This window comes from Scleropages formosus, chromosome 22 (genome assembly GCF_900964775.1).
Source record: "Scleropages formosus chromosome 22, fSclFor1.1, whole genome shotgun sequence".
Lineage (NCBI taxonomy): Eukaryota > Metazoa > Chordata > Actinopteri > Osteoglossiformes > Osteoglossidae > Scleropages > Scleropages formosus.
In genome coordinates, this window is record NC_041827.1 from 7,067,316 (window position 1) to 7,091,996 (window position 24,681).

Sequence of the window (24,681 nt, forward strand, 5' to 3'; positions counted from 1 at the left end):
TTCGAGTCCCAGCTGTAGTACCCTTGAGAAAGGTACTTGCCAGAAATTGTTCCAGTAACACTGCCCAGCTGTATAAATAGGTAAAGTTAGAGGGAAAAGCGTCAAATAAATAAATGTATTACTGTGCCAGGAAATCAGTGCTGGGAAAGCTGACGATAAACGTCACGTGGATCACACAGTATGCACCTATAAGCGTCGCACTGAGGCGTTCTGAATAAGGAAATAGATAGTCTGCTACAAGACTGTCTGTCACACTGCGCTGGAAGTTTCTCCAATACCTGTTTCGGAGCACCGCGTAGTCGAGGAGACGGACGGACGGACATCACCGAAATATCGCCTGTACAACCCCAGTACCCACACTACTGCAATCATAACACGGGCACGCTTTCTGCGTTCTGTCTTTAAACATGCGAATTATTTTTTATTTAGTTGTTCACATACCATCTCTTAACATGATCATATGTCATAGTCAACCCCCGAAATAAAAACACTGGACAGTTTTTTTTTCTTCCTCGCGAGCTGGAGCCATCGCGTTTCCCTCCCCGTCCACCTGCTCCCTAGTTAAGGGAAGAGCAGGAAACTGTCGCACGCGACGGGGAACAGCACGGCGGCGGCGTCGTCATCCCTAGGAAATCATCATGTCTCCCCCATTTTGAGATAGTATCAGCCGTCGTGCACGGTGCTTGCGGAATGTAAGTTGTTTCCCTGCTCCTTTAAAGGTATAGTTACGTTATATCCATGAAGAGGGCTACGAAAATAATTGTATGTTATAAAGCTAGTTCCCATTGTCAACGTTAGTAAAATATGTATGTTGTTGCGCGCTGCCTGTCCCCACCCACGAGGTCACAGGCTCTCCCGTTCTCTCGCGGTACCACTTCCTGTAAGCTGAATGAGGCCACAGACCTTTCGGTACTACAGTAGTGCGTCTGGAACTGGCCGTGTCGAGATTCCCGGCGGATCCTAAAGCCCGCAGATCAACCGGACTTGTGCAAGTTAGCGATGCGATGGAGTACCGTCTTTCTCAGCTGTGCTTGAAGCGAGCAAATTGAGTCTAACTAAACACTATTACAGGCAACAGAATTGCTTTCCAAACATTTTGTGTAGTACGCAAAATACACGACTAATCAGCAGCCCTCTGAGTTCAGCTCATCACACCACCAGGCCAGTAATCATGTACACCCGTCAGAGCAGTTCGTCTCGCACTGCCTGTTAGTGTTATAATCCGTTGCTTATTTTTTTTAAATTTGGTGTTAAGATCGATAGGTGTGTTCCAAGGGTTTTAGCAGAGTGACAGGGTAGAATGGGGAAATTCTAGATAATGCAAAAATCCAGAACTGTGGCTTTACTTGCCACAAGTTGACAGTGAGTGATTTGTGCTCGTGGATAGAACTGTGAATTACCCAGCAAGTTACACGGCAAAATACGAAACATGTGAATCCACACCAACGATCATATTCACGGGATTCGTACAAATGCATTAGGCTAGCTAATAGGAGTCATCGTGAGATCCAGAGAAAAATGCTTTAAGAATACAGACGTTTTGAGAGGCTGTAGAAGCCATAATAATGATGGTGATGCGGGAAATTCGCGGCCTGGATCTGAGGAAATTATGGACATGGGGGGGAAGGGGGTGCGAGGACGTGTAGAATCACCTAAGGTCGTATTTAAAAACGCCTCTCACGCCAATTAATGATGATACAATTAGCATTAATTTTATTACATTTAATAGTTTTAAACTTTTTTTGTATCGTAGATGGCTATTATGTCGCCCCCGACAAAACGTCGGATTTAACTACTAGTAGTAATCATTATAATCATCTGTTAGCTGTTTCAATATCATATGAATGTGCTAAGAAATTGGTATCAAACAAACGCTGCGCTTTAATAATCGTGTGTTTGTATCTAAGCCTTTTGTTTACGTTGCTTTGGGGAAAAAAAAGCGTCTGCCAAATGCGTACGTGTAAAATTCAACGACATTTTTTTTTTTTTCCAAAGCAATTGGAAAGCATGGGGGTTACACCGTCCGAAGAGAAAACATGCACACAACCTGTTTAGTGCCCAAGACTAAAGTAAAACCTAACATAAGATAAATAACCTCAAATAAAATTAACAGATTATTTAGCTGAAAACCACCTTGTGTAGTACTATGGACTGTGTAGTTATGTTGTCTCAACTCCTTGGAGACGAACTAATGGGCTTTAGGACCCGGGGCTGGCCTTGGCCCCGCAGTGTGTACGGCTGCGCTCACTTCCTCTTTCGGCTCGTTTTCTTTCTTTTCAATGATCATGGCTGCGCTCAAACACACCAGCCATGTTTGCTAATTTGAAACCTAAAGGTTAGCGATTACCTGCTTTATTATTTACATTGCCTGTGCCATCTTCAGCTGTACATTTCTCCGATCGGAATTCCCAAAGGCTCCGGCCGCTTTGAAAAAAGAAGGATTATAAGGTTCGGCTGTGTTTTAAATGTGATTTTTTCGCGTGGAAAGTTTTGAGCGAGTCGGTGTGTGGTCGCTGTCTCAGAATTTCAGCACAGCGAATCAGGAAAACAATGTGAGTTTATTAAACAAAAGATGAGCGTCCAACTTGTGCATCGCAAGAACAAAAATAGGACAGCCCAGTAGAAGATTGCTGTAAAAACGTTGCCGATGTTACGATTGAGCAGTGGGGAGCATTGCGAGGAAAGTTGTGAAGCAGATTCGCCTTGTGTACGGGGGCATTTTGTTTAGTTTCATAATGATTTAAATAACCTTGGATTAGCCGTTATGTGAAGAGGAGGCCGTGCCGCGACGTCGGGGGCCCGCTCTTCAGACGGACCATTCATCCGAGAGCCCGGTCATTCGGACAAATTTAATTATTACTCTTCATATGGGACCCTTCTTCACAACTGCTGCGCTGGTTCAGTTTTTTTTCTGTATAATTAATAAGGCTGAAGTGGGAGGAAATAAGGATATTCAGTGCTGGAATAACAGCAGGCCCGAGTGGACATGACGTTCAAATATTGACAGTACAGTACTTAGCACGTAAGGCTTGACTAGTAACTCACTCTTTTACTTACGTTTAGCGTCCGAACCTGTCAAGTTGGAATAAAAGTAATTCCGGATGTACAAGTGTTTTTTTTTTTTTTTTTAACATCGTGAAATGTCCCATTATTTTTAGGAGCATGCCACGTTTTTCTGCAATTTTCAGTTTTCGTTGTGGACAGTCGGTTCTGAAATCTTACTTGGATCATTGTTTTGGTGCGAGGTAAATGAATTGGCGAGATAGCCCCGCATAAACTGGCGTTGTTCTAAACTAAAGCACACAAAAGCGGTGGCGGCACGTCGTGTTCCCTCGGCTAAGGGCTCGCCGGCCGATCTCGGTGAGCGCGCGCACCGTGCGTGAGCAGCTAGCCGTGCTCGGCGCACGAGCGCCCGCAGCACTGGCCTTCCCGTCGTCAGTTTCAACTTGACGCTACGTTCGTCTCGTGCGTCTTCAGCGGTGTGTCGCGCCCTTCGCCGCTTTTTCGCACCGCGCCTCGACGCGGGCACACTTGTGTCGGTCAAAGTTGATTCAAACATTTGATTTGTGGTACGTCTCACACTAACGTTTTCCGTACCCCCCCGGAGCGGATAACTGACGAAGCGGTGTGGATTTAGCAAAGTTGAGCACGCTAACTAGCTAAGGACGTTATCGCTAACCTACTTACTCGGCGAGCTGGTTAGAAACGAAGGAAGGGTTCTTTATTTATTTTATTTTAATTTTTTTCCCCCCCCCCCTCACAACGAATGCCGGGGTCTGCGGGGCCGTGTGTCGAGCATCCAGCCGTTGGTGTGTGACGGAGAGGAGACGGCAGGGATGCTCTGCGCGGTGTGTTTGCTCGTGACGAATTGGGGAGATGCCATACTTGGCTGCTGCGACATTTTAGCTGAGCGGCACAAGTGCGCTGTTTGTCATTAAATGGCAACGGCGGAGCGTCCTGCGGCCCGCGGCGCCTCCTCCTCCTCCGAGCCGAACGCGACGCTGTGAAACGCATCTTTAAATTTTAATCACATTTTGTTTGCTTGATGGATTCACCCAAGTGCCTGGTTCCCTTCGTCAGGTTAAGGGAGTTACTTGGTCCTCAGGAGATGAGTGTTTGTTGTGGTGTTCCACCTCACTTAGGCTTTCGAGTGGTACATGTGGTAAGAAAGAGGTGGTCTAAAACAGCCGTGTCCATACTTCTGGCCTGGTTTGGGGACACCCCAAAGATGTCCGAGCGGCAGATGCTCTTTCCACAGCTTTATTTTCCGTTGCGTTCGATCACCCTCTCAGTTCCGTCCTTCGTTGCGAGCAAGTGATCCGGCTCGACCGAATCTAACCTTGTGCGTTGCTTCGTTTCGGTCGCGCAGAAACTAAGGTGATCTTTTTTTTTTTTTTTTTTTTTCTTTTCTTTTCCCTTTTCAGATGGAGGCTAATAATCTTTTCAATTTTGGCGGCCATCCCTCTGAGTCGGCTAACTCAGGACTGAAGCATTCCTCAGGCGACACACTCTACAGTAACGGGTCCTCCATGAGCTTCCCCCAACCCAGCAAAAGTGAGCCGCTTCCTTTCTCGAGGCCGTCTCCGTTGAGCGGTTCGTTGTCGTGAGTGCTACATGCCAGTTAGCTGCGCTGCCCGAAAGCCTTCTGATATTATTAAATGCACAAGTGTGTGGGCTTTTATCAAGAGGCTGTGAATCTATGGGAGCCACCGTAGTTGCTTTGGTTAGGGGAGGAATTGACCTGGCTTTGCCTTTTCCTCTTTGGCTTCTGCAGATATGAATGGCGACATGAATGTGAATGGCATCACCACTGTAATAGGAACCAGTGCGTCTGGTTCCCACCCTTCCACTGCATACTCACTCATGAGCAACCATCATCAGAGCAGCCTAGGCTATGACTACTTGTGGGACCAGGCCCAGTATAATCCAACAGTGAGCACTGGCCACGGGACTGGTTTACACCCCAAGCAAGGTTCCAGCGGAGCGATGCAGCAGCCACAGTCACAGCCCCAACCTCAGCAGCACTTCCAAGGTCACGGACAGTACCAGTTAAACGGGGGCGTGGGGGGAGCATCTCGACAGTCTGCTGTGGCTGCTCCGCCCAACGTAACAGGGGCAGGGGGTCCGTACTGGAGTCGGGGGAGCCCTGGTCCACAGCAGAGCACCTCATCTATGAACATGAGCTATGGTGCTAGTAATGCGTATGGCTCCTACCAAAACCAGGTGCACCCAAGCATGACCCCCCCTCAACACCAGCAGCAGCAACAGCACCATCAGCAACAGCCACATTTTGGGATGGTGTCAAATGGGATGCCCTACTACCAGCATCAGCCGCCACCACCCTCCCCCCTGGCCGCAACTCAGACTCAGTCCCAGGCTTCTGTCATCCCGCTGACTGCACAGAATTTAACTCCGTCATGCAGCAGCCCTCAGCTTCAGCATCATCTGGGCCATGGGAGTTCAAGTAGCCCCAGGTCCTCTGTTGCTGTACCGCCTTCTAACGTTCTGGAGAATGGAGCCCTTCAGTCTCCTGACACCACCTTATGCAGTCAGACGGTGTTGCCGACAGCCGTGCAAGGTGAACCCACAGATAATTTGCTTATCAACTAGCGTTACACTGCAGAAACCTAAATGTGTATTTTGTAAATTAGAATCTGCAAATTAGAATTTGTCTATTTAATGCTGTCAGTATTAAGAATGGTGGTCTTTTAAATAGTACTGTCTACATTGTCTTTAATGTTACAGGCTGCTTTCAAGTCTGAATTCCAGAATACTGGTATTCCACATTGAAGCTGCTCATGTGACTTGATTTTTGATAATCTTTGTCTCAGCTCATAAATTTTTATGTTATGTGTCTTCCACTGACCATCATTTAACGTTCCACTTGCATTGAGAACTGTGCTAGTACAGGTCAGTAAAGGGTTGTAGCACCATCGAAAGTCTAACTATGTGTGATTGGATTAAGCCATATGTTTGGGCACCATGACTGTTGTTAGTCTGAACTTTTATGTGTAGTGGTTAGTTTCCTGCGCTGTCCTTTTCTCAGATGGTAAGGGTTGCAAATCTGACATGCTGCTTCAACTTCTGCTGGGTGTGGCCCATCCAACGAAACACTGATCTCTTGGCTCTTTTTCTAACAGTTTGTTGGTGTAATGAGAACCAAGCTGTATGTCAGATGTGGAATTGTTTGATATTGCTGACTACATATTAAATATTGTAACATTTCAGAGTTTTTACTGGATTCCAGTTCACTAAAATATCATTTATTACACAAGATGTTTTGTATTGCAGGGTATTGCTTAGGAATTTCATTTGTGTGCATTCTGTAGTTGTCAGTCTTTTTAAGTAAACTATGTTGGTTTATGCAGATTAGATCAGAAATCATACTATTTTGCTGTGTGCCCTTAGGGGGACATTTGTGGCCTGTAGGCCTCAAGTTCTCTTGCATCAGGTGGCTTGGGTTGTCTACCTGTCATTACTCATAGTAACCCCTGCAGCATCATCTGTAACAAAGAAGGGGTTGTCTGAGAGCAGGTGTATTTGGGGTATTGTCTGCCTGTGCTCGCTCCTCATGAGCTGATCCAGTGTCGTGCACTGGCTGCTATATGGAAAGAGAAAGGAGAATTTTCTTCTGGAAAGATACAGGTACCAGATGTCTTTTTGTCAATGTTGTTGGGGATTCAGTTTTAATCAGATCCGAGTTATTCATCTTGGAATTCTTCTGAGTTTTAAAATACCAGTTCTACAGGTTTAACCCAAAGTGAGCACGTTACTCAGCAGTAGTCTGTAATTTTTATTGGTATTTACAGAATTCTGACTGAAATTTCCCCCCCCCCCCCCCTCCCACTTTTCAGGGCATTTGAATGAAGTGTACAAGGAGGTCGACACTGGCTACAACGAAACAGACCAGGCACCGGCTGTTCAACGGCTGCCTGAGGCTGAGGTGTTTACCAGCAAGCCCCCTGCCCCACAATCTGTGCCTCCAAGCAAATACTGCCCACCGGCTCAGCATACCCCTCCTGATGTTGGGCAGCCCATAAACAAATGCCACAGCATGGCGGTGACGGGAGCTGATCCTGCAGCAAGCGTGGCATCCCCACTTCCGGTCATAATGGTAGAGACTAGCTCCCAGATGGCAGATCAGAGTGGATTAGCTAATGAAATAGTCCCATGCATGGAGGCAACTGGAGATGTGGAATTAGTTGTTCCTCATGCCAAAATTAAGGAGCTAGAAGTCACAGAGAGAAATTCCTTGATGATCTCACAGATGGAAGTGAAGTTGGGAAAGCCTTGTGAAGTTACACCTGCCATGGTCCTGGCCTCAGCTTCCCAGGTAGCAGGCAGGACTTCTGAACTTCTCAGAGGAGGTGCAGAGCCACTTGAAAGGGAGAACTCCACTGTGAGTGAAGGTGCTCTGAACAGCACTTGCAACACAGAGGAGCCCAGATATACTGCCTTGGAGTCATCGTGCATGGACAGCTCTGGGGCAGGTGGGACCATTGCAGTAGAAGAAACCTTGAATAAGGTATTCAGTGATGGCTCTCACACAGACGAAGACTCTGTGAGTGACATTTCGGCAATGGAGAAGTCCATGGATGTATCTTCCCAACATGACACGTCTCAGGTAGAGGAGACTCTGGATACAGGTTTCACAACAGAAGATTCCATATTGTTGAATGATACCTCAAACCTGGAGGATTCTCTGAATGCTTCTCAAAATACCACCGGTGTGTCCGCCTCTCGTAATTTGTCAATGAGCTCCCCCTCTGATGGTGAGTGTGATCTCAAAGAGACTGCTGCTGCTGTTATTGGGTCACTGTAGCTTTTTAGTCTTCAGGAGTCCTGTTTTATATTTGATGTTTTAATTGGAATAAAATGTCTGTATAATAGTACATTTATTTGACTTGTAACAAATTTTTAGTTAACTGTATAATATATACTTTTAGAATTTATTGTATACTAACAGTTAAGTAGTTTAGGTAGAATGGAATGTTGCCCAAACAAACCCTTGACTGGGAAGTGTCCCAGTCAGCCCATTTCATAAATGCAATAATTGTTCTGGATGTTTTCTAACATTTTTAGACTCTACTTCCAGCTTGTGTTGTATCTGCTGGTTTTACTTTGTTAATCATTCAGCTCTTGTTCTTAACTTATCAAGCCCTGAATTTTATCCATTTGATCTCAGGTTATTAATTATTTGACCATCTGTTTTGTTGATGTCTCAAAGAATGTTAATCAGTGTTAATATTTTGATTAATTAATGGTTGTTTTACTTCTGTCGTCAGGTTCACGGCTAGCGGAGGTACAAGGTGTCCCAGACTCAGCCCTGGGTAGCTCAGCATTGACTCTGGGTGAGGACCAGAAGGAGGTGGTCGTTTGTTGTGCCAAGGACTCATTGCCCAACGATCGTGTGTGTTCTGTCTTGTCCCCAGCCAGTGGTATTGTTACCAAGGGTTTTGGAAAGCTTGCAGGTAAAAGTATCTGCAGTTCTTGCTGTTTACTCCCCCTTCATTGACTGGGTTTTTGGATCTTGACCTGGAACATTTTTTTTTCTGACTTTCTTCCATAGATCCCAAGCTTTCTCTGTCACAGTCTGCAGCTGGATGTAGAAGTCATAGTAGAACTGAATTAAAGGGCATAGCTGGTGGTAAAATGACAGGTTTGCTGCATCAAACTACAAAGATGAAGAATCAAGCTAAATTCCTGGCTGGTCAGCCTGTTGGCTCCGACTCCAGCTCTGAACCATGCGCCTCCCACCAGCAGAATTTAGTCCTGGTAAAACCCAAACAGGTAAAGAAAGTAAAAAAACTTCTGGTCAAACCACCAAAAGTGGAAGTGGTAAAGGAAGAAGATGATGACGATGAAGACGATGAGGGTGCTACTGCCAGTGGTAAGTCACTGAGTATATTGACAGATTTGTGGTTAGAAAGTTTGAGGTGTGGTTGTAGATCCAACGTATTTCTTTCTTAAGGGTGAACAAAACCAGTGCTTAAAGGCATTGGGGTGTGTTGGTTTTTGTCATTTGTATAGTGAGTTGCTCAAATGCTTAATGTCAGAGCATTCAGTTCTATGGAGATATTTTGTTTGTGTTTTGACCTTTTCAGGTGTTGCACAGTTAGACCTGTATTTAAAGGGTCAATTGCTGTCAGTGGTTATAAATGTTTTGTTTTTCCTGTGTTAGGGGATGTTCAGAGGAGAAGGATAGCAACAGAAGAACAAGTCAACTTCCCTCTGCTGCACGGGTAACTGCTACAGCACACGATAGTACCTTGCAACTTTTTGGCTGGATGTTTGGGACATGTGTACTCAGTGTATGCATGATTTTTAGTATTAGTCTTGGTGTTGCTCTCAGTGCCTTGTTCTTCCTTGTCAAATCCATGTCAGATGGAGGAGGGAGGTTCGAGTCAAGAAGTGTGAAAATCGACTGAAGGGGGAGACTTGGTACTACAGCCCTTGTGGGAAAAGGATGAAGCAGTTTCCAGAAGTCATAAAAGTAAAGGAACTCCTCTAGGAGTGCAGTATATTTTCTGTTTGTGTGTTTGTACGTGCACATTTTTTTCACACTTCAGACAGGCAGATTTCTGCAGAAAATTAACTGTTTGTGTTTACCGTATCCTTTCCATTTAAGTTTGCCATTAGTGATAATACAATTTGTCTGTGGTACAGAATCTGCTTTTACATGTGCAGATTTTAGTGTGGCTCTCCCTCTCCCATGTGCTTGCAGTACCTCAACAGGCACCAGGGCTCTGTGGTCACCAGGGAACACTTCAGCTTCAGTCCTCGCATGCCAGTTGGAGACTTCTATGAGGAGCGTGAAACTCCTGAGGTCAGTAGGATGACAAAATGAAACTGCTTGCTGTTATTTTGTTGCAATTTCAATTTATTTGAGAGAATTTTATATTTCTGAAGATATGACCAACCCTTATTTGACCTGCAGGGTATGAAATGGTTCCTTTTGGCTGATGAAGAGGTGCCCTCCATTATTATGGCAATCACTGGCAGACGTGGACGACCCCCCAATCCTGACAAAGAGAGGCCCCGTGCCCGTCGTGCTCAGGGAGGGTCCTCCAAGCGCCCAGGGAGGCCTCCCAAGACAAGGATGGTGGATCTGCTAAGCAAGGTTGACGCAAAGCTGCTGAAGAGGCTTGAAGCACAAGGTCAGTGCTAGTAAACTGTCCTAGAAGAAGTGAGAAGCGGCTGCTTTACTTTCCTTCTTTTTATAGATCTGCATCAATTGAAGCTAGTTATAGTTAGCAGGTGGTAGGGGAGTGGTGAAATACACCTGGGGTGAAATGTTTTTCTTTCCCTTTAGAGACCCTTAGTGAAGAAGACAAGGAGAAGCTAAACAAGATCAAGAAGAAAATGAAAAGAAAGGTACTTAGAACCTCAAAATGGCATTGCTCTCAGTGTGTGAGGGTCAGTTCACATGACCTTTCGTAAACATTCCCTGCTGCAGGCAAAGAACAGGAAGAAGGAGGCTGCCAAGATCAAAAAGACCAGACAGGAAAAAAGAAAAGCAAAGGTATATTTGTAGAATGAAGTTAATACGGACCCCCCCCCCCCCCCTTTCCCAACCTCCAATTAACACATTTTCTTTCCTAACTTCAGCTTGAAAAGGCCAAAGAGCTACAGGAACAGGCAGGTGCAGATGATGACCAAACTCCCCCTCAGCCAACACAGGAGCCCAAGAAGCCTCGGCGGAGAAAGCGTGAAAAAGGAGTAGAGGAGAAAGTGGAGGAAAAGGAGGACCCCAAAAGGCAGAAGAGATCCTCTGGTGCACGCAGCAAGGCCAAGGCTCTGGCCAAGGCACAGGCTGAAGCAGAGGCACAGGCACAGGCAGTCCTGGCTGCTCGCAGGCAAGCTGAGAGAAGGGCTCAGGCCCAGCGTCGGCAGGAGGAGCGAAAACGGCAGCAACTCATCCTGGAGGAACTGAAGAAGCCAACTGAGGACATGTGCCTCACAGACCATCAGGTGAGTGCTGTACAGGTGGTGGAGAAGCAATGTTTCTTTCTGCTCTTTAGTGAGGTCTGTAGTAACTGATCACTGTTCTGTATCTTTTTTTTTTTTTTTTTTTTAATACAGTTGGTATGAACTTGCTATAATTTTACTGAATTCAACTCTAGTAAAATAATACATAACTTCACACTGCAGTGCAAAATAGGCAAAAAGTGATTACCTTTCATGGTTTCAGCCACTGCCGGAGTTCTCTCGTGTCCCTGGAGTGGTCCTGTCAGGCCGGGCTTTTTCCCACTGCCTAGTGGTGGTGGAGTTCCTGCAGAGTTACGGGAAGGTGCTGGGCTTGCAGGTGCCCCGGGATATACCCAGTCTTTCCACCTTACAAGAGGGCCTTCTCGGCCTTGGGGATAGCCAGGGCGAGGTACAGGACCTGCTGGTGAAGTTGGTGCAGGCTGCCCTGTGTGACCCAGGTTTGCCGTCGTACTATCAGGTCAGCCACTTGATTTGGTTCTTTTGCACGATGAGTCAAAAAAATTGACTAACTCATGAACATCATCTTGTGCAGAGATGGTGTGATCCACTCATTATTGATGATTTCTGGTCTGAATGCGTTTTTTGTGTGCCGTCTTCTGTTATGCTTACATGTAATAGGAGAAACTGGGTCTTTTTAGCCTTTCTCCGGTGATCATGTGAACCTGTAGATTGTGGTGAATTACTCAAACTGCAAAATAAGAACTTGATAACTAAATGTAATATTAAAATGGTTGGACCAGGTCCTGCTCTCCAGTGGGTTCCCCGCAACCCCGTATGGGACAAGCAGTTCTGAAAATGTGTGTGTGTGTGTGTGTGTGTGTATGAAGGCACAGTTGAGGGTAATGTCTCACACTCGATTACATTCTGCTTTACACAGTTTGTTTTTTGTGCTGTTCATGTACAGTCTGTGAAGATTCTTGGTGAGAAGCTGGTTGATCTGGATCTGAATCGCAGCAGTGTGTCAGAGGGTCTCCGTATCTTCCTTGAGTCACATGCCTATGAGGCAGAAGTCTGCAAGAGCCTGCGCACCAAGCCCTTCCAGGCCCACTCACCTGACACCAAGGCCAGCATCTTGGCTTTCCTTGTGGATGAGCTCAACGGCAGCAACATCGTCATCAGGTATGGTTTGGACTTTGATGGAGGAGGAGGTCCTTCATTTCTGTATGCTACAGTGCTTGAGTCAGAGCACCTGATGAAACTGAACTGGAAATTTACAGTCTGATGTAAAGTACAAGTCCCATCGGATTGGTTTGCTGTGCATTCCTAGCCAACACTGCATTATGAAATGAACACTTACAAGGCCCACATCACAGTGCTTTGCTTCAGAGTTAAGGCAGTTAAAAACTGCCATAACAAGTACTTGGGTTTTGGTTACATGCATGCTGCTTACTTGATAGTATACAAACAGCTCCATGTTAGCGCTTATGCCACTTTAGTGTTTAGGGTACCATTACAATTTATTGAATTACTTTGGTAAATGCTCATTCTGTTGCAGGGAAATTGATAATACACTGGAAAATATGGCTGCTTACAGGAAAAACAAGTGGACCATTGAAGGAAAACTTCGCAAGTATGTTGGCTTTCTTGTAACGTGGTATAGAAGTTCCCTAGGTTTCCTTTATCTTCTAGGTGCAAAGCTATATGTACTGAAAACCAGTCAGATTCAGAGGTCAGTTAGGCCAATTGATTTTGCCATAAAAGAATGTTTAAAAGTTTTTAATGTGCAAGACTGTCCTGTAATACAAGTGCTCTATAATTCAATTTTCTGTGCAATATGCTCTTCCACAACAATAGTATTCTTCAGGAAGCAGTCTAATATTTTGTAGACAGTTGATCAGAGATTAAAGCGAACAGTACACCAATTATTAGACATTGACTCACTAAATCAAGACAGCTGGCACTAATGTCATTCTTGCTAATAGCTGTCAGAACAGTTGTATGCAGTCAATGCTGTTGTATAGACATTACTGTACCGTTGTCTTCTAATGGCTCTGAGTAGCACGATGTGTCCTGCCCTTAGAGCAGCATGATCAGCCAACCCTTTGCATTCTCAGGCTGAAATCAGCTTTGGCACGGAGGACTGGGCGCTCAGAGGATGAGCTGGGCCTGGAGGATCGACGGCGCAGTGCCAGGGTGGCTGAGGAGGAGAGCCTTGGCCTGGAAGACAGTGGACTGCTGGAGAGGAGCAGTCGCCGTGGTCGCAAAGAGGAGGTGCAGCTCAGCGAGGTGTGCAGGAGAAAAATCTTCATAACAGCCAAATGTGGCAGTTCTGTCAAGTTTTTAGAAATAATGTTTGGTAGTTGCTCATTATAAAATGGAACAATCTGTTTGCTAAGATGTAGAGTTTCTTCTCTCCATCTATGTTTGTGTATTTAGCGGAATAGATTTAACACCTATATTCCCTCTGTTGCTTGACAGAAAATTAATAAATTTAAACACTAATTCAGTGGAGAACTTTTGAAAGTTTGTCTTTAAAATGTGATAGAGGGGCTTGTAGAGGGTTCAGCTGTAAACTATGATATAAAAAATAGTTGCCTTGGACAAAGGCATGAGCTAAATAACAGCATTCTTATGTAAATGCAAAAGCAATCAAGTAAGGTATAGCTTGACAGACCATAAATGGCATCCACCATTCAGTGTTGTGTCCTGTTCATTTTGCAGTTGGCCTGAAGATTATAGTTTAGTTGGCAGTCTTTTGAAAGGAAGTGTTCTTGTTTACAGGGTGAAAGCCCAACTACTGCCAGTATCCCTGAACTGGAGAGACAAATTGATAAGCTAAGCAAGGTAAGCCTGTTCTTGTTCAAGTCAAAACAAAAAAAAAAATGTCTTGAGCCTCAAGTTGGACCTGATGCACAATTCTGTTTCTCTTTCTCTCTCAGCGTCAGGTGTTTTTCCGTAAAAAGCTGCTGCAGGCATCTCATTCTCTGCGTGCCATGTCGCTTGGTCAAGACCGCTACCGGCGCAGGTACTGGGTCATGCCTTACATTGGTGGCATCCTGGTTGAAGGGCCGGAGGAGGTCTTAGGTGGGTCCAAGGCCTTGATTTATCGCAAAGTACAAGGTGGAGAATTTTATGTTCTGAAAGTTTTGTCAGTAAATTTTATTTTGTATTTCCAGCAATTGTTTCTGTTTTAGTTTCAGAGGATATATTTGTAAAGGAAGATGTGGAACCAGTTTCTTCAGTGAAGACTGAGCCCAAGTCAGAGCCCATTCCTGAGCCCAAGCTGGAACTCCCTCTGTCACCAACAACTCCATTGTCAACTAATCCCCACCTCTCCCCAGTAGAAGTTGACACGCTTCCTGGCACGGCATCCCTCATGAGCAGCCCCAGGGGCCGTGGTCGGCCACGTAAGATAAAGCCTGAAGTAGAACTTCACCTAAGGACTGCCAAGAACCGCCGGCGCCGCCGCAGCATCAAGGCGGCCAGTGAAGAGTTGACAGAAGCTGATGTACCCCAACGGGGCATGCAGGACCTCACACAGTCAGCTTTCCTCTCCTGGCTGAGCCAGACTGAAGGCTTTCTTCCTGGCGGAGTGACTGGGATGGAGGTCCAGCAAGGGGACAGTGGCCCACAAGAGAGTGTCAAGGAAATGGCTGAGAAACAAGGCCAGTGGTTCAACCTGCTTCCCAAGAACCCCTGTGATTCCAGCTCCGTCTCCCAGCCATCCATTCCCACCTCGCCACTGAAAAATGTGCCTCAGTCCCCATTGGTGCCTCCTGGATCGGCTGCTTCACTGCTTAAGGTCAGTTGTTTGTGGTTTTTTTTTTTTTTTTTTTTTTTTTTTCCCCCCCCCTCCCCCCTGCTTTCTTAATGTCAAAGTGTACAGCAAACAATGTATAATTTTGCCCACTGATCTCTAAATACTTTTACTTCGTCTTACAAATACAAATGAGACATGAAGTCTAACTCAGAATTGTTTGTCCACCCACTATAACACAGTCAAAGGCTTAAATAATACAACTTAGTCACAGGTTAGGTTCTGCTAAAAACATCAGAAGAAGCTATCAAAAATGTAAAAATCAGTCATTCTTAATTCTGAGCGAGCCTTTTGAGTTTCTCTTGTGTGATTTCCTGCATTTTAATGGTGGAAAGTGGAAATGCTGGCAATTTTTGCTGCACAACAGAAAATTTTAGAAAATAGTGATGAAAATGCAATTCAAAATAAACAGGAAAAGGTTCCCATTTTTGTACCTTGAATTTTCATAATGCAAGGTGTGTACCCCCCCCCCCCCCCCCCCCCCCCAATTCCTCTCTCTTTGCAGTCTGAGCAGCTGTTCCCAGATGCAAGTCTTTGTCCACAGGTGTGTTCCACTCCTGTCCTAAAGCCAGGAAGGAGGCGGAGGAGGCGCAGCAGTGCTGCTCAGGGCTCAGCAGCCCGCTTCTCCTTTCCAGGGGCAAACAAACGACGCGGTCGCCCACCCTCCAAACTACTCCAAGAGATCGAGCAGAAGTACTTCACTCAGTTGATAGTCAAGCCTATCCCTGCAGGTCAGTCACCTCCAGTGCCTTCACAAACTAACTTGTTCTCTTGGTTACTTAATAGCTTCTTTTTGTGTGCAGCCATGGTGCGCGGGTGGTGGTGGATTAGAGAGCCAGAGGAGTTGACAGCCCTCCTACAGGCACTGCATCCACGTGGCATCCGGGAGAAGGCGCTCCACAAGCACCTGTCCAAACACATGGAATTCTTCACTGAATTTTGCTCACGGACCATTAGTGGTGAGGTGGCAGGCTGTTACTGTGGAAATATCTAATGTTATTTTATGCTGAATCTGAAAATGCATATGTGTGTCTCCAGACCCAATATTCCAACTCCAGTTTGATGAGGGCAGCACACTGTCACAAACCGTACAACAGCCTTGGAAGGAGTTTGAGAAGACAATGGAGACTGATATTAGTGTGCTGCAGTGGGTGGAGGACCTGGAGCAGAGGGTGTTTGCAGCTGATCTCCAGATCAAGGTGAGGGACATAGAAATAAGATGATACCAATGACTTTGAGTGTCATAAGCTTATGTAACTTCTCAATTGTCATTTTCTTTTGAAGATCTTAAAATGTTGGATTATTTCAGTTGGTTTTCATCTTCCCCTGTTGAATTCCATCAGTGAAATACCATTCCTATATGTGCAAATGCAGCAAGGGCTTAGATTTATATGATTGAAGTGAAACTTTTGCCTTCACTAAACTGATTTTAATTCTGCAGCTTTTGTAAGACTCTTGACCTTGGAGTGGCATCCATTTGCATGATGCAGCAGATGGCTAGCTCCTATTTCATTGCAACTCTAACCTGTGCCAACAGCCAGACCTGTATAGATGTCCCTGATGTGTTGCTAATGAAGCTCACTTCCAGGAGGTGGCACCCTTCAACTTAGCAGTCGCTATCTTACTTGTATTTGGTCATAAGTGTGTAATGGAGTTGCAGGAGTCTAAGGAACACATCGATCATCTCAATTTCCACAATTTTATATTTCAAGATTGCTCCTCAGAATGGACCAAGTGACACTGATGGTAACACGGAAACCACAGCCCCGGGATTCCAGGTACAGGCATCAGGTGGCCAAGATGGAGGGAGTGTGAAGGACCCCCTGCAAACCGTAGTTGCTTTGGTCTATCTCCAGTGTTCTGTACACAGCAGAATACATTCTGCTGTTCCACTCTGTGGTAAAATAAAGGGTTGAGGCATTCAATTGTCTGATACAAATTCATATCCACGCAAAAGCGGGATTCAGGCTTAAAATTGTGCAGGCCGAGGCATCTATGACATGCTTGAAGGCCATTTATTTTTTGAGGCTGTGACTTGAAAAGGGAATATTGCAAATGTTCCTGGAGATGATCAGTTGGTTGTGCCATGGGGGTCTTACAGTTGCTCCCCCATGTGCTAATGGGACCACAGTGGGCCTCCCTGTTACTAATCCTCCCTCCCAAACACCTTTCTTCCTCATCCCCTCTTAAGTTTTTGTTTTCACCCGACCTGTGGCCTTAACCAGATATGCCTTGTGCGCTTTCCCTCTTCACTCCTGTAGAACCTGTCTCCAAGACTTAGTTCAAAGACATGCTGTCACCTTACTCTTCTCTTGCAGCTGTACACTGTAAACAAAGTGCATGTTCAGGGTACTGTATATGCCTCTTGACACTGATTTGGGGGATAAGCTGGTGGCCAAAAGGTCGCAGGTCCAAATCCTTAGTCCTGCTGCTAACTGTAGTATGTTAGGAGCGGGTAAAGTTAAGGTCATGGACTTGTAACTTGAAGGTTGCTGGTTTGTGCCTCACTTCCCACTGTTGCTGTTCTGCCATTGAGCAAGGTAATTTTTACTAACCATTTCCTGGAATTGTTAACTATATAGCTGGTTATCTGAGACAAATACTGAAAGTAGACATGGATAAATGTGAGGTATGCCCCAAAGTAATTTTGTAAAGTTGTGTGTTTTTGTAAAATTATCCCAACTATAGATATCAGTGATTTAAAAAAAAAAAAGGAAAAAAAAAATACCACACTGCCTACCAGTGTGGATTGCTGCAGTTTCTGCTACAACTGGCTAAGTGAGTCACTTGTAATTCCTCAGATTCTTTGCTCTGTGTAGTTGTAACTGAATGCATAGCTGGTTTATCTCCTTGATTTATTTCTATAGAGTCTATTGCTCACTGTACAGTAGATGGTGTAGACATTGCTGACTTTCTTTCCTGGGGTCCTGTCTGAAAGTTCTGAGCAATGCTCTTTCAAAAATTCCAAAATCAAAGTAATTTTGACTTGTTTTGACTGGTTAAGCAATATTCATCCCAAGATTACAGCTGCTGAGATGTCTTTTGGGATTTTGTAACCATCCTGTCTTGTTCCTGCTGTTTTGTTATTCATGATCTTATAAGTGTTAATTTCAATTCATTGTATAGCTCTAAATAAACATGAGTAGATTAGCCCAGTTGGAGTCAGTGAAAGAGCATTCCAGAGACTGCTGCAAAATACAGGATTAGCATCAATTTAAATGTTTCCTGGCCTAAACTTTGACTACGTTGAGTTGGTCTTTCAGAACCTTTCGCTCTGCATGTGACCGTGAGGAGCTCATGAATATTTGACATTGTCAGAGATGTTAGGCAGCTAACTGGTTCGTCTACTGGCTTGAACATATGCTTGCTTCTAGTGTTCATATTTTTCGAAGATAAACAGTTTTCTACTTTTTTTTTTTTTTTTTTAAACCGCTCTTTTCTAAAGTTCATGTTTGTTGTAGAGTGACTTGTGTCCTCCTGTCTAGTCAAAAGATGGCTCTGAAGTTCACGCGAACACAAGTGTAGGACCACATTAATTTTGCTTTTCTCCAGTGTTTACAGCTGTGCAGTTGTGTGGTATATGCAAAAATCTATCCCCTTCCCAAAGGTTAAAAAAAAAAAAGAAAAAAAGTCAAAATAAGGCTTTAATACACTAGTTTATCATCATCCTGTAGGGTTTTACTGTTCCGGAGCCAGATTCTACCCGGGAGGACCTTCAGTACTATGATCATGATGTGGAGCTGATGGATGACTGGGTCGTGAAGACTAAGAAGGAATGGTCCAACTTAATGAGGGTGTCCACCAACCCTCTGGATCTCGCTGTGCTGCGGCTGCTGAACCTGGAACGCAACATTGAACGCCGCTACCTGAAGGAGCCCCTCTGGACCCCAAGCGAGGTTGTTCGGCTGGCCCCCCTGACCCCAATCCCTGGAGAGGAAAACCACCTGGATATAGAGAGGTAGGAGACTAGAAGGGCACGTGGGCCTGCACAGTTGTACGAGAAAATGGATGTTGCATGTGCTGTAGTTTTGTTACAGTAGTTGTGTATTTACATTTTCTGTCATTTTGGCTGTCATTCTGTGGGAACAATTGCAAAAAGTGGCCACTAGGTTCTGCCAGTGCATTATAATCCTCTTGAATGGAGTTTTCTAAAGATAGCAGTGCAAGTAGTGGAGTATACAGTAAATTAGGGCTATGATCTTAAATATATTTTAAAGAACAAGACCACAGGCAAATTGAGATGGTGCGCCATCAAAAACTATACATCCTAAAAATTTGTTTGTGTCTGGCTGAAGCTTGGAGAGCGAGATCACCCCACGGCTACGAGCATGGAGGCAGGCAGTGGACCGATGCCGCAGCGCTGCTCAACTCTCCCTGTGTTTGCTGCAGCTGGAGCGGGCCATTGCCTGGGAGAAATCTGTCATTAAAGTGGTAAGGAGCAGCCCCCTGGGCTGCTGCTTTACTATTATCGCATCCATTCCCTCCTGCCTTTTGTTGTCCTCTTTTGGATGTAGTCTTGAATTAGTTTACTTTTCATTGAATGTGGGACAGCTGGTAGCATAGTGGTTAGAGGTGCGTCCTTTTGGTGTAAAGGTCACAAGTTCAGTTCCCACCTCGAGCTATAGTACCCCTTGAGCAAGGTATTCACCCTGAATTGTTCTGGTAAAATTACCCAGTTATATAAATGGGTAAAATAATTGTAAGCTTCTAATAATTGTAACCTTAACATTGTAAGTTGCTTTAGAGAAACGTGTCAGCTAAATGAATAAATGTAATAAGGTCCACTGCAGTGTTTCTGAGCATGACATATAAGTAGAAGTTTTGGCATCTGTTTACTTTTCAGTTTTTGTGTGCTACTTTTTCATGTGATTATAAGCAGCAGGTCCTGTATTGCTATGCTAACTCTGATACCCCCAACAGACATGCCTCGTGTGCAAGAAGGGGGACAATGATGAATACCTCCTCCTGTGTGATGGCTGTGACCGTGGCTGCCACATGTATTGTCTGCGGCCCAAGGTCACACAGGTGCCCGATGGTGACTGGTTCTGTCCTGTTTGTACCTCCAAGGTGAGCAAGGAGAGTTGTATTAGTGTTCAAATTTGACAGGTTTTTTTTGCTGGTTGCATTACATGAAACGGCAGACTGCACATTGGGCACCCCACTATAGAATTTTAATAACGCTTGAAATTGTATACATTCAAAGTTTTGACTTCTTAAGTCTGTGTCAAATGAAATTTGGTATAGTGCTAATATTGCATATATTATATTGCATTTCTGTGAAAAAACTTAATATTTTGTGTTGACACTTGCATAACACACCAGTGTTACTTCAGCTCCATGGCCGCCTGCTTCATCCTTTTGTCAAACCCATATGCAGGAAAATGGCGACTGTCACCGTCCGCGACGCTTCCCCAAGTCTCGGTCGCGTAAGAGGCACGTCGGGTGCTACGGGTCGGGGAGTTCTGATGAGGACGATGGTTACAAGAAGGGCATGACCACACGGCGGAGGGAGGGCCCCACCGTGTCCTCCTATGCCCGCTTCTCAGGGGACAGCGTCGGCTCCAGTTTCTCGCCCTCCAAACGCCGTCGCATGACTACACGCAACCAGCCGGACCTCACTTACTGCGAGTACGTCATGGCTCCCAGTTATGAAGTGTAATCTTCATGCACCCATGCACTGGAATCAGTAAAGGAGCTGGATTCAGTCTAGTTCTTTTTTGGTTTTTCTCTTCCCAATATCGCTGACCCTTACAGCGTGTAATGCAAAATCTGACAGTTTACAGGGGCTGGGGTGGGCCTTGGATATAACATTTACATGACCTATTAACTAGTTTACTCTAGCAAGTAAATGACAGTTACAGCATGACCTGACACTTGCATTGATCAATAGGATCATACTGATGGAGATGGAAGCTCATGCAGATGCCTGGCCTTTCCTGGAGCCTGTCAATCCGCGTCTGGTGCCTGGCTACCGCCGCATCATCAAGCGCCCCATGGATTTCCTCACCATGCGGGAGCGCCTGCTGCAGGGCGGGTAAGAAATCCCGTCGGAAGTCTCTCTGCGTTTCTCTTTGTGTGTTTTTGTCTGGTGGCTCACTTGTCACAGTTGCCTAAATACTGGCCTAACCTGTGGTGGTTGCATGTCTTGATAGGTACTGCAGCTCTGAGGAGTTTGCAGCAGATGCCCAGCTGGTTTTCAACAACTGCCAGCTCTTCAATGAGGACACCTCAGAGGTGGGCATGGCTGGGCACTCCATGCGGCGCTTCTTTGAAAGCCGCTGGGCGGAGTTTTACCACAAGGACAAGTAGGGGGAAGGGCCTGCTGCAAAGAATGGAGTGTAACTCCATTCACGAACTCCAGCTTCCCCAAAAATTCATGGATGCTCCCAAATATACTACTAAAACTGCTACTGAAGCCTCTTCTGGCCATGTATACATACATGTGTTAATATCTGTATAGACTGTCTTTCTTACCCCAGTCATCATAAACGCCAGCCCAATTGAACTGGGTTCTTTAGCACATCACTTAAAGCCCCCTCCAATAACCGCTCATGACCTACCCTGTTCCTGTATCGCTAAATGTTCTGTTACACCAAGATCTGTAACTTTCATCCAGCATACCTTACTTTACAGTTCAGTTAGTGAAATGCCACCCAGACACCAATGAGGAAATCAGTTGTTTGTCTCACATTACCCCCAAAGTAATTCAAACCAAATTCACTCTGACTCACAAGTGGATGTTACATTTCCTTCACTGAAAATATATAGTGGTCTCATGACTAGATGCAATTTTTTCTCTATTTTTATTATATATTCTATGTATACATATATAAAGATGAAATAAAATAGCTGGAATTATTTAATAGCAATAGGTTATAGTGTACAGACCACATTGTAGAGGTGTCTAGATAAAAATGGCCAGTAAATGAAAAATGAATTTGAGTTTGTCAGTGTCTTGAGTCTGACAATTCTACGGACCTTCCTTCCCTCTCATGCTGCTTTGTGTCGAATACAGTCTTTATGAACTGGAGGAAGTCGTTTTTTGTTTCCGGATGGACATTTTAGCAGTTGAGCACTCAGTTAATTCACCGTTACTGCTCACTTTGCTTTACCACAGGGTGATAACATAGCCTTGGTATACAAAGCATTCACTGATCCATTGATGGTGAGGGTCAGTCCTATACATTTGTTCATATTTAATGGTAGTTTGAGATCTTGTACCAGTGTGTTCACTAGTCTAAGAGATAGGCAGAACTGCTATTGAAAGTGTATCAATGTTAAACAAAAATGGTTTTGTCTAGTTTGTTTTATATAGGAGAACCTGGAATGTGCTTAGTTCTAGATTTCTTGGTTTAAAAGAATATGAATTTATCAATTATTAGAACTCCCTTTAAAGAGAGAATTAATTTCCTATGTCATTAATTTTCTCTTTTTTTTTTTTTTTTTTTTCCCCTCCCCTCCTGATTGTATGTATTCTTGGCACTTGGTTACCCTGAATGTATTTAACTATTTGTTGTGGTGCTTTTAAGACTTCATTCACTCCCTTTTTAAGAAATAATAAATTATATGAAAGTACACACACACTCAGCATAGTTGACCTAGTAGCTATGTTTTCCATTGATTATCATTCCTGTAACACTAACTTCTGGTCATGTGTGTCCAGAACTAAGTATTCTTGAAATCTGAAAGCTTGTGGTACTTTAGCCAAACACTCTCCCTGTTAATGTCAACTTTATGTAATCCAAGGGTTGTTGATGTTTCCTTTCGATTTCTGGCTTATTCCGCTAGACAAAATTACACTTTTGTAAACCCAAATGATTCTCAGTGTGACTGAAGGTGGGTGTAGGATGTGTTGTCATATTGGATGCAGCAAGAGCGACTGGATAGGCAGGCTGGTTTGGTGTTAGTCGACTCGTTGGTTGTCAGGCGAGTGACAGGAAAATAAGAACTACTGTTTAGGTTCTCAGGTGAAGTGATTTCTCCATTTTGTGTGTTGAGATTTTGGGAGGCAAATGTGGCCTTTCTTTTATTCGGTCTTTTTATGTAGTCTTTTTTTTCAGTTTTTTCCTCCAGAATTCACAGCATGGTTACCTGGCACTGAGCTAGCAAGGAGCTTGCAAGATAAAACATGAAAGGAAAAAAAATATGGTATTTAAGCGTAGTTTCTTACACTGAAATTGAACTGGTGAAATATAGGAAAGTGTTCCTTGAAACACGAAAGGGACGTAGATTTTTCTAAAACCAAAATGTGGTGTTAAGTGACTTTTTAATAATGTACAGTTTTTGTGACTTTAAATTTATTCCTTTCTATATTTTTAGGACCAATATCATTTTTAAGAGGAGGCATTAAAGAACATGTTGTACTGATGTGATGTAACACGTGTGCATCTGTAGAATGTACTGTGAGTTGAATAAACCACATCTAGTAGAGAGAACGCCTTTTGTCGGTGTTATTTATTCATGTCGTTTATCTTCGTAGTGCACGCAGACTGTTCTTTCAGGCAAGACTTACGGTGTGAGGGTTTAGAAACTTTTTTTTTCTTACTTTGGGTTCAATGTCTACAGAACGTCGACTACTGTATCCTTTAATTTTTGCCAGCGTCTATATCGAGACTGACTTATAGTTACTTGCCCGGTTATGCAGTAGGATAGTCTTTAACTAGGGTAACTCGGGGTAAGTGACATGCGCTCAAGTGTGGGTTGAATTTAATCGAGGAGCCGACAGATTAAAAGGCTTCATCCACTGTTACCTGCTGTGCTAATTAGAATTCATAGTTTTATGACTCAGTGATTCAAGTGTTTTTGTCCCTTCTGACCTGGACCTTAATGTTTGTCTGGAAGTCTTAATTTTGTTTGTAATGGTGAAATCTTTAGATTTAAGGATAATACTGAGGGGCAGCACAGTGGCACAGCGAGTAGCGCTGCTGTCTCACAGCGCCTAGGTGGTGCAAGAGGACATGGGTTTGATCCCCACTCGGTCTGTGTGGAGTTTGCATGTTCTCCCTATGTCTGCGTGGGTTTTCGCCGGGTGCTCTGGTTTCCTCCCACAGTCCAAAGACATGTTGTTCAGGTCCCCCCCCCCCCCACAGTGTGTGAATGACAGTGTGTGTTCCACTGATGTATGGATGAGTGACCCAGTGTAAGTAGTGTAAGTCACTTTGGTGAAGAAGGTGTGTGGGCTGGTGACACTACAGAGTTCATTGGAAGTCGTCTTTGAGAAGGCGTCTGCTAAATAAATAAATGTAATGAGATGTTTAGATCCTAAACCCAGTTAGCCTTCTGTGCCAAGAGCAGGTCTTTCTAGCAGTGAATGAGGGGATAGATATAACACATCATCCCATCTCAACTCAGGGAGAAACACCTTCTGAGACCCAAATGAGAATATGAACACTGATGTTTAATGATGTACAAGACAAGCAGGTTCCTATGCCTGGAACTGTTTTTGAATGGTTTGACTCTTACCCACCAGGTGGATCTTTCCAGGTAGTTTGACACACCTTCCTGTCTTCTCTTCAGTCTGTTTCAACTGGGTGTCCTGCAGGGCTTGGTCCTGGGGCCATTACTCTTCCCCATCTCTACCTCTTCCCTTGATCCTGTCATTGCCTTTTACAGCTTCTCCTGTCACTGCTATGCTAGCAATACCCAGCCTTCTCTTTTCCCCTTACAGCTACAGATATATTCTCTCATATTGCAGCTTGGTTCTTGGACATCTCACCTTGGGTGATTGATCACGACTCATCATTCAGCCTCTCCAACACCAAGAACCTTTACTTCTCAGCAGGTCCATCGCTCTGTGGGGAGCTCTCTCTCTTTCGCACTTGACAATTTAATTTCTTCTGCTTCATCGTTCAAGAGTTCGGGAGTAACAATCTACTCTTCTGTTTTCACCCAACTCACTGAAGTCAACCTGATCCTGCACATATACAGTATCCTGA

The 24,681-nt window shown here is 44.5% G+C and overlaps 1 protein-coding gene across 4 annotated transcripts; it reads left to right on the forward strand.

The window, feature by feature from the left end:
• The first annotated feature begins 371 nt into the window (after nt 1–371).
• Nucleotides 372–23,181, forward strand: baz2a (bromodomain adjacent to zinc finger domain, 2A). 4 transcript variants are annotated; one of them, XM_029247736.1, is made up of 30 exons: nt 372–692; nt 4,425–4,554; nt 4,775–5,578; nt 6,855–7,772; nt 8,286–8,471; nt 8,570–8,890; nt 9,182–9,242; nt 9,385–9,493; nt 9,725–9,826; nt 9,938–10,157; nt 10,313–10,374; nt 10,457–10,522; nt 10,609–10,971; nt 11,192–11,446; nt 11,894–12,108; nt 12,485–12,559; nt 13,044–13,215; nt 13,711–13,773; nt 13,869–14,013; nt 14,124–14,731; nt 15,252–15,477; nt 15,550–15,705; nt 15,785–15,945; nt 16,459–16,524; nt 18,421–18,704; nt 19,042–19,177; nt 19,667–19,813; nt 20,124–20,374; nt 20,637–20,780; nt 20,899–23,181. In XM_029247736.1, the coding sequence occupies exons 2-30, from the start codon at nt 4,425–4,427 to the stop codon at nt 21,053–21,055; spliced, it is 6,603 nt and encodes a 2,200-aa protein (XP_029103569.1). In that variant the 5' UTR covers nt 372–692; the 3' UTR covers nt 21,056–23,181. The 4 variants fall into 4 exon arrangements, with proteins under 4 accessions (XP_029103569.1, XP_018581270.2, XP_018581269.2 ...); XM_018725754.2 differs by lacking the exon at nt 372–692 and adding an exon at nt 2,271–2,335; XM_018725753.2 differs by lacking the exon at nt 372–692 and adding an exon at nt 2,291–2,448.
• The last annotated feature ends 1,500 nt before the right edge of the window (nt 23,182–24,681 follow it).

Bases quoted from the DNA above. Each gene is read 5' to 3' on its own strand.
- baz2a (XM_029247736.1), top strand. From the start codon at position 4,425: ATGGAGGCTAATAATCTTTTCAATTTTGGCGGCCATCCCTCTGAGTCG. The intron at 9,494-9,724 runs GTAAAGGAACTC...ATGTGCTTGCAG, and splicing joins AGTTTCCAGAAGTCATAAAA to TACCTCAACAGGCACCAGGG. The intron at 12,109-12,484 runs GTATGGTTTGGA...ATTCTGTTGCAG, and splicing joins GGCAGCAACATCGTCATCAG to GGAAATTGATAATACACTGG.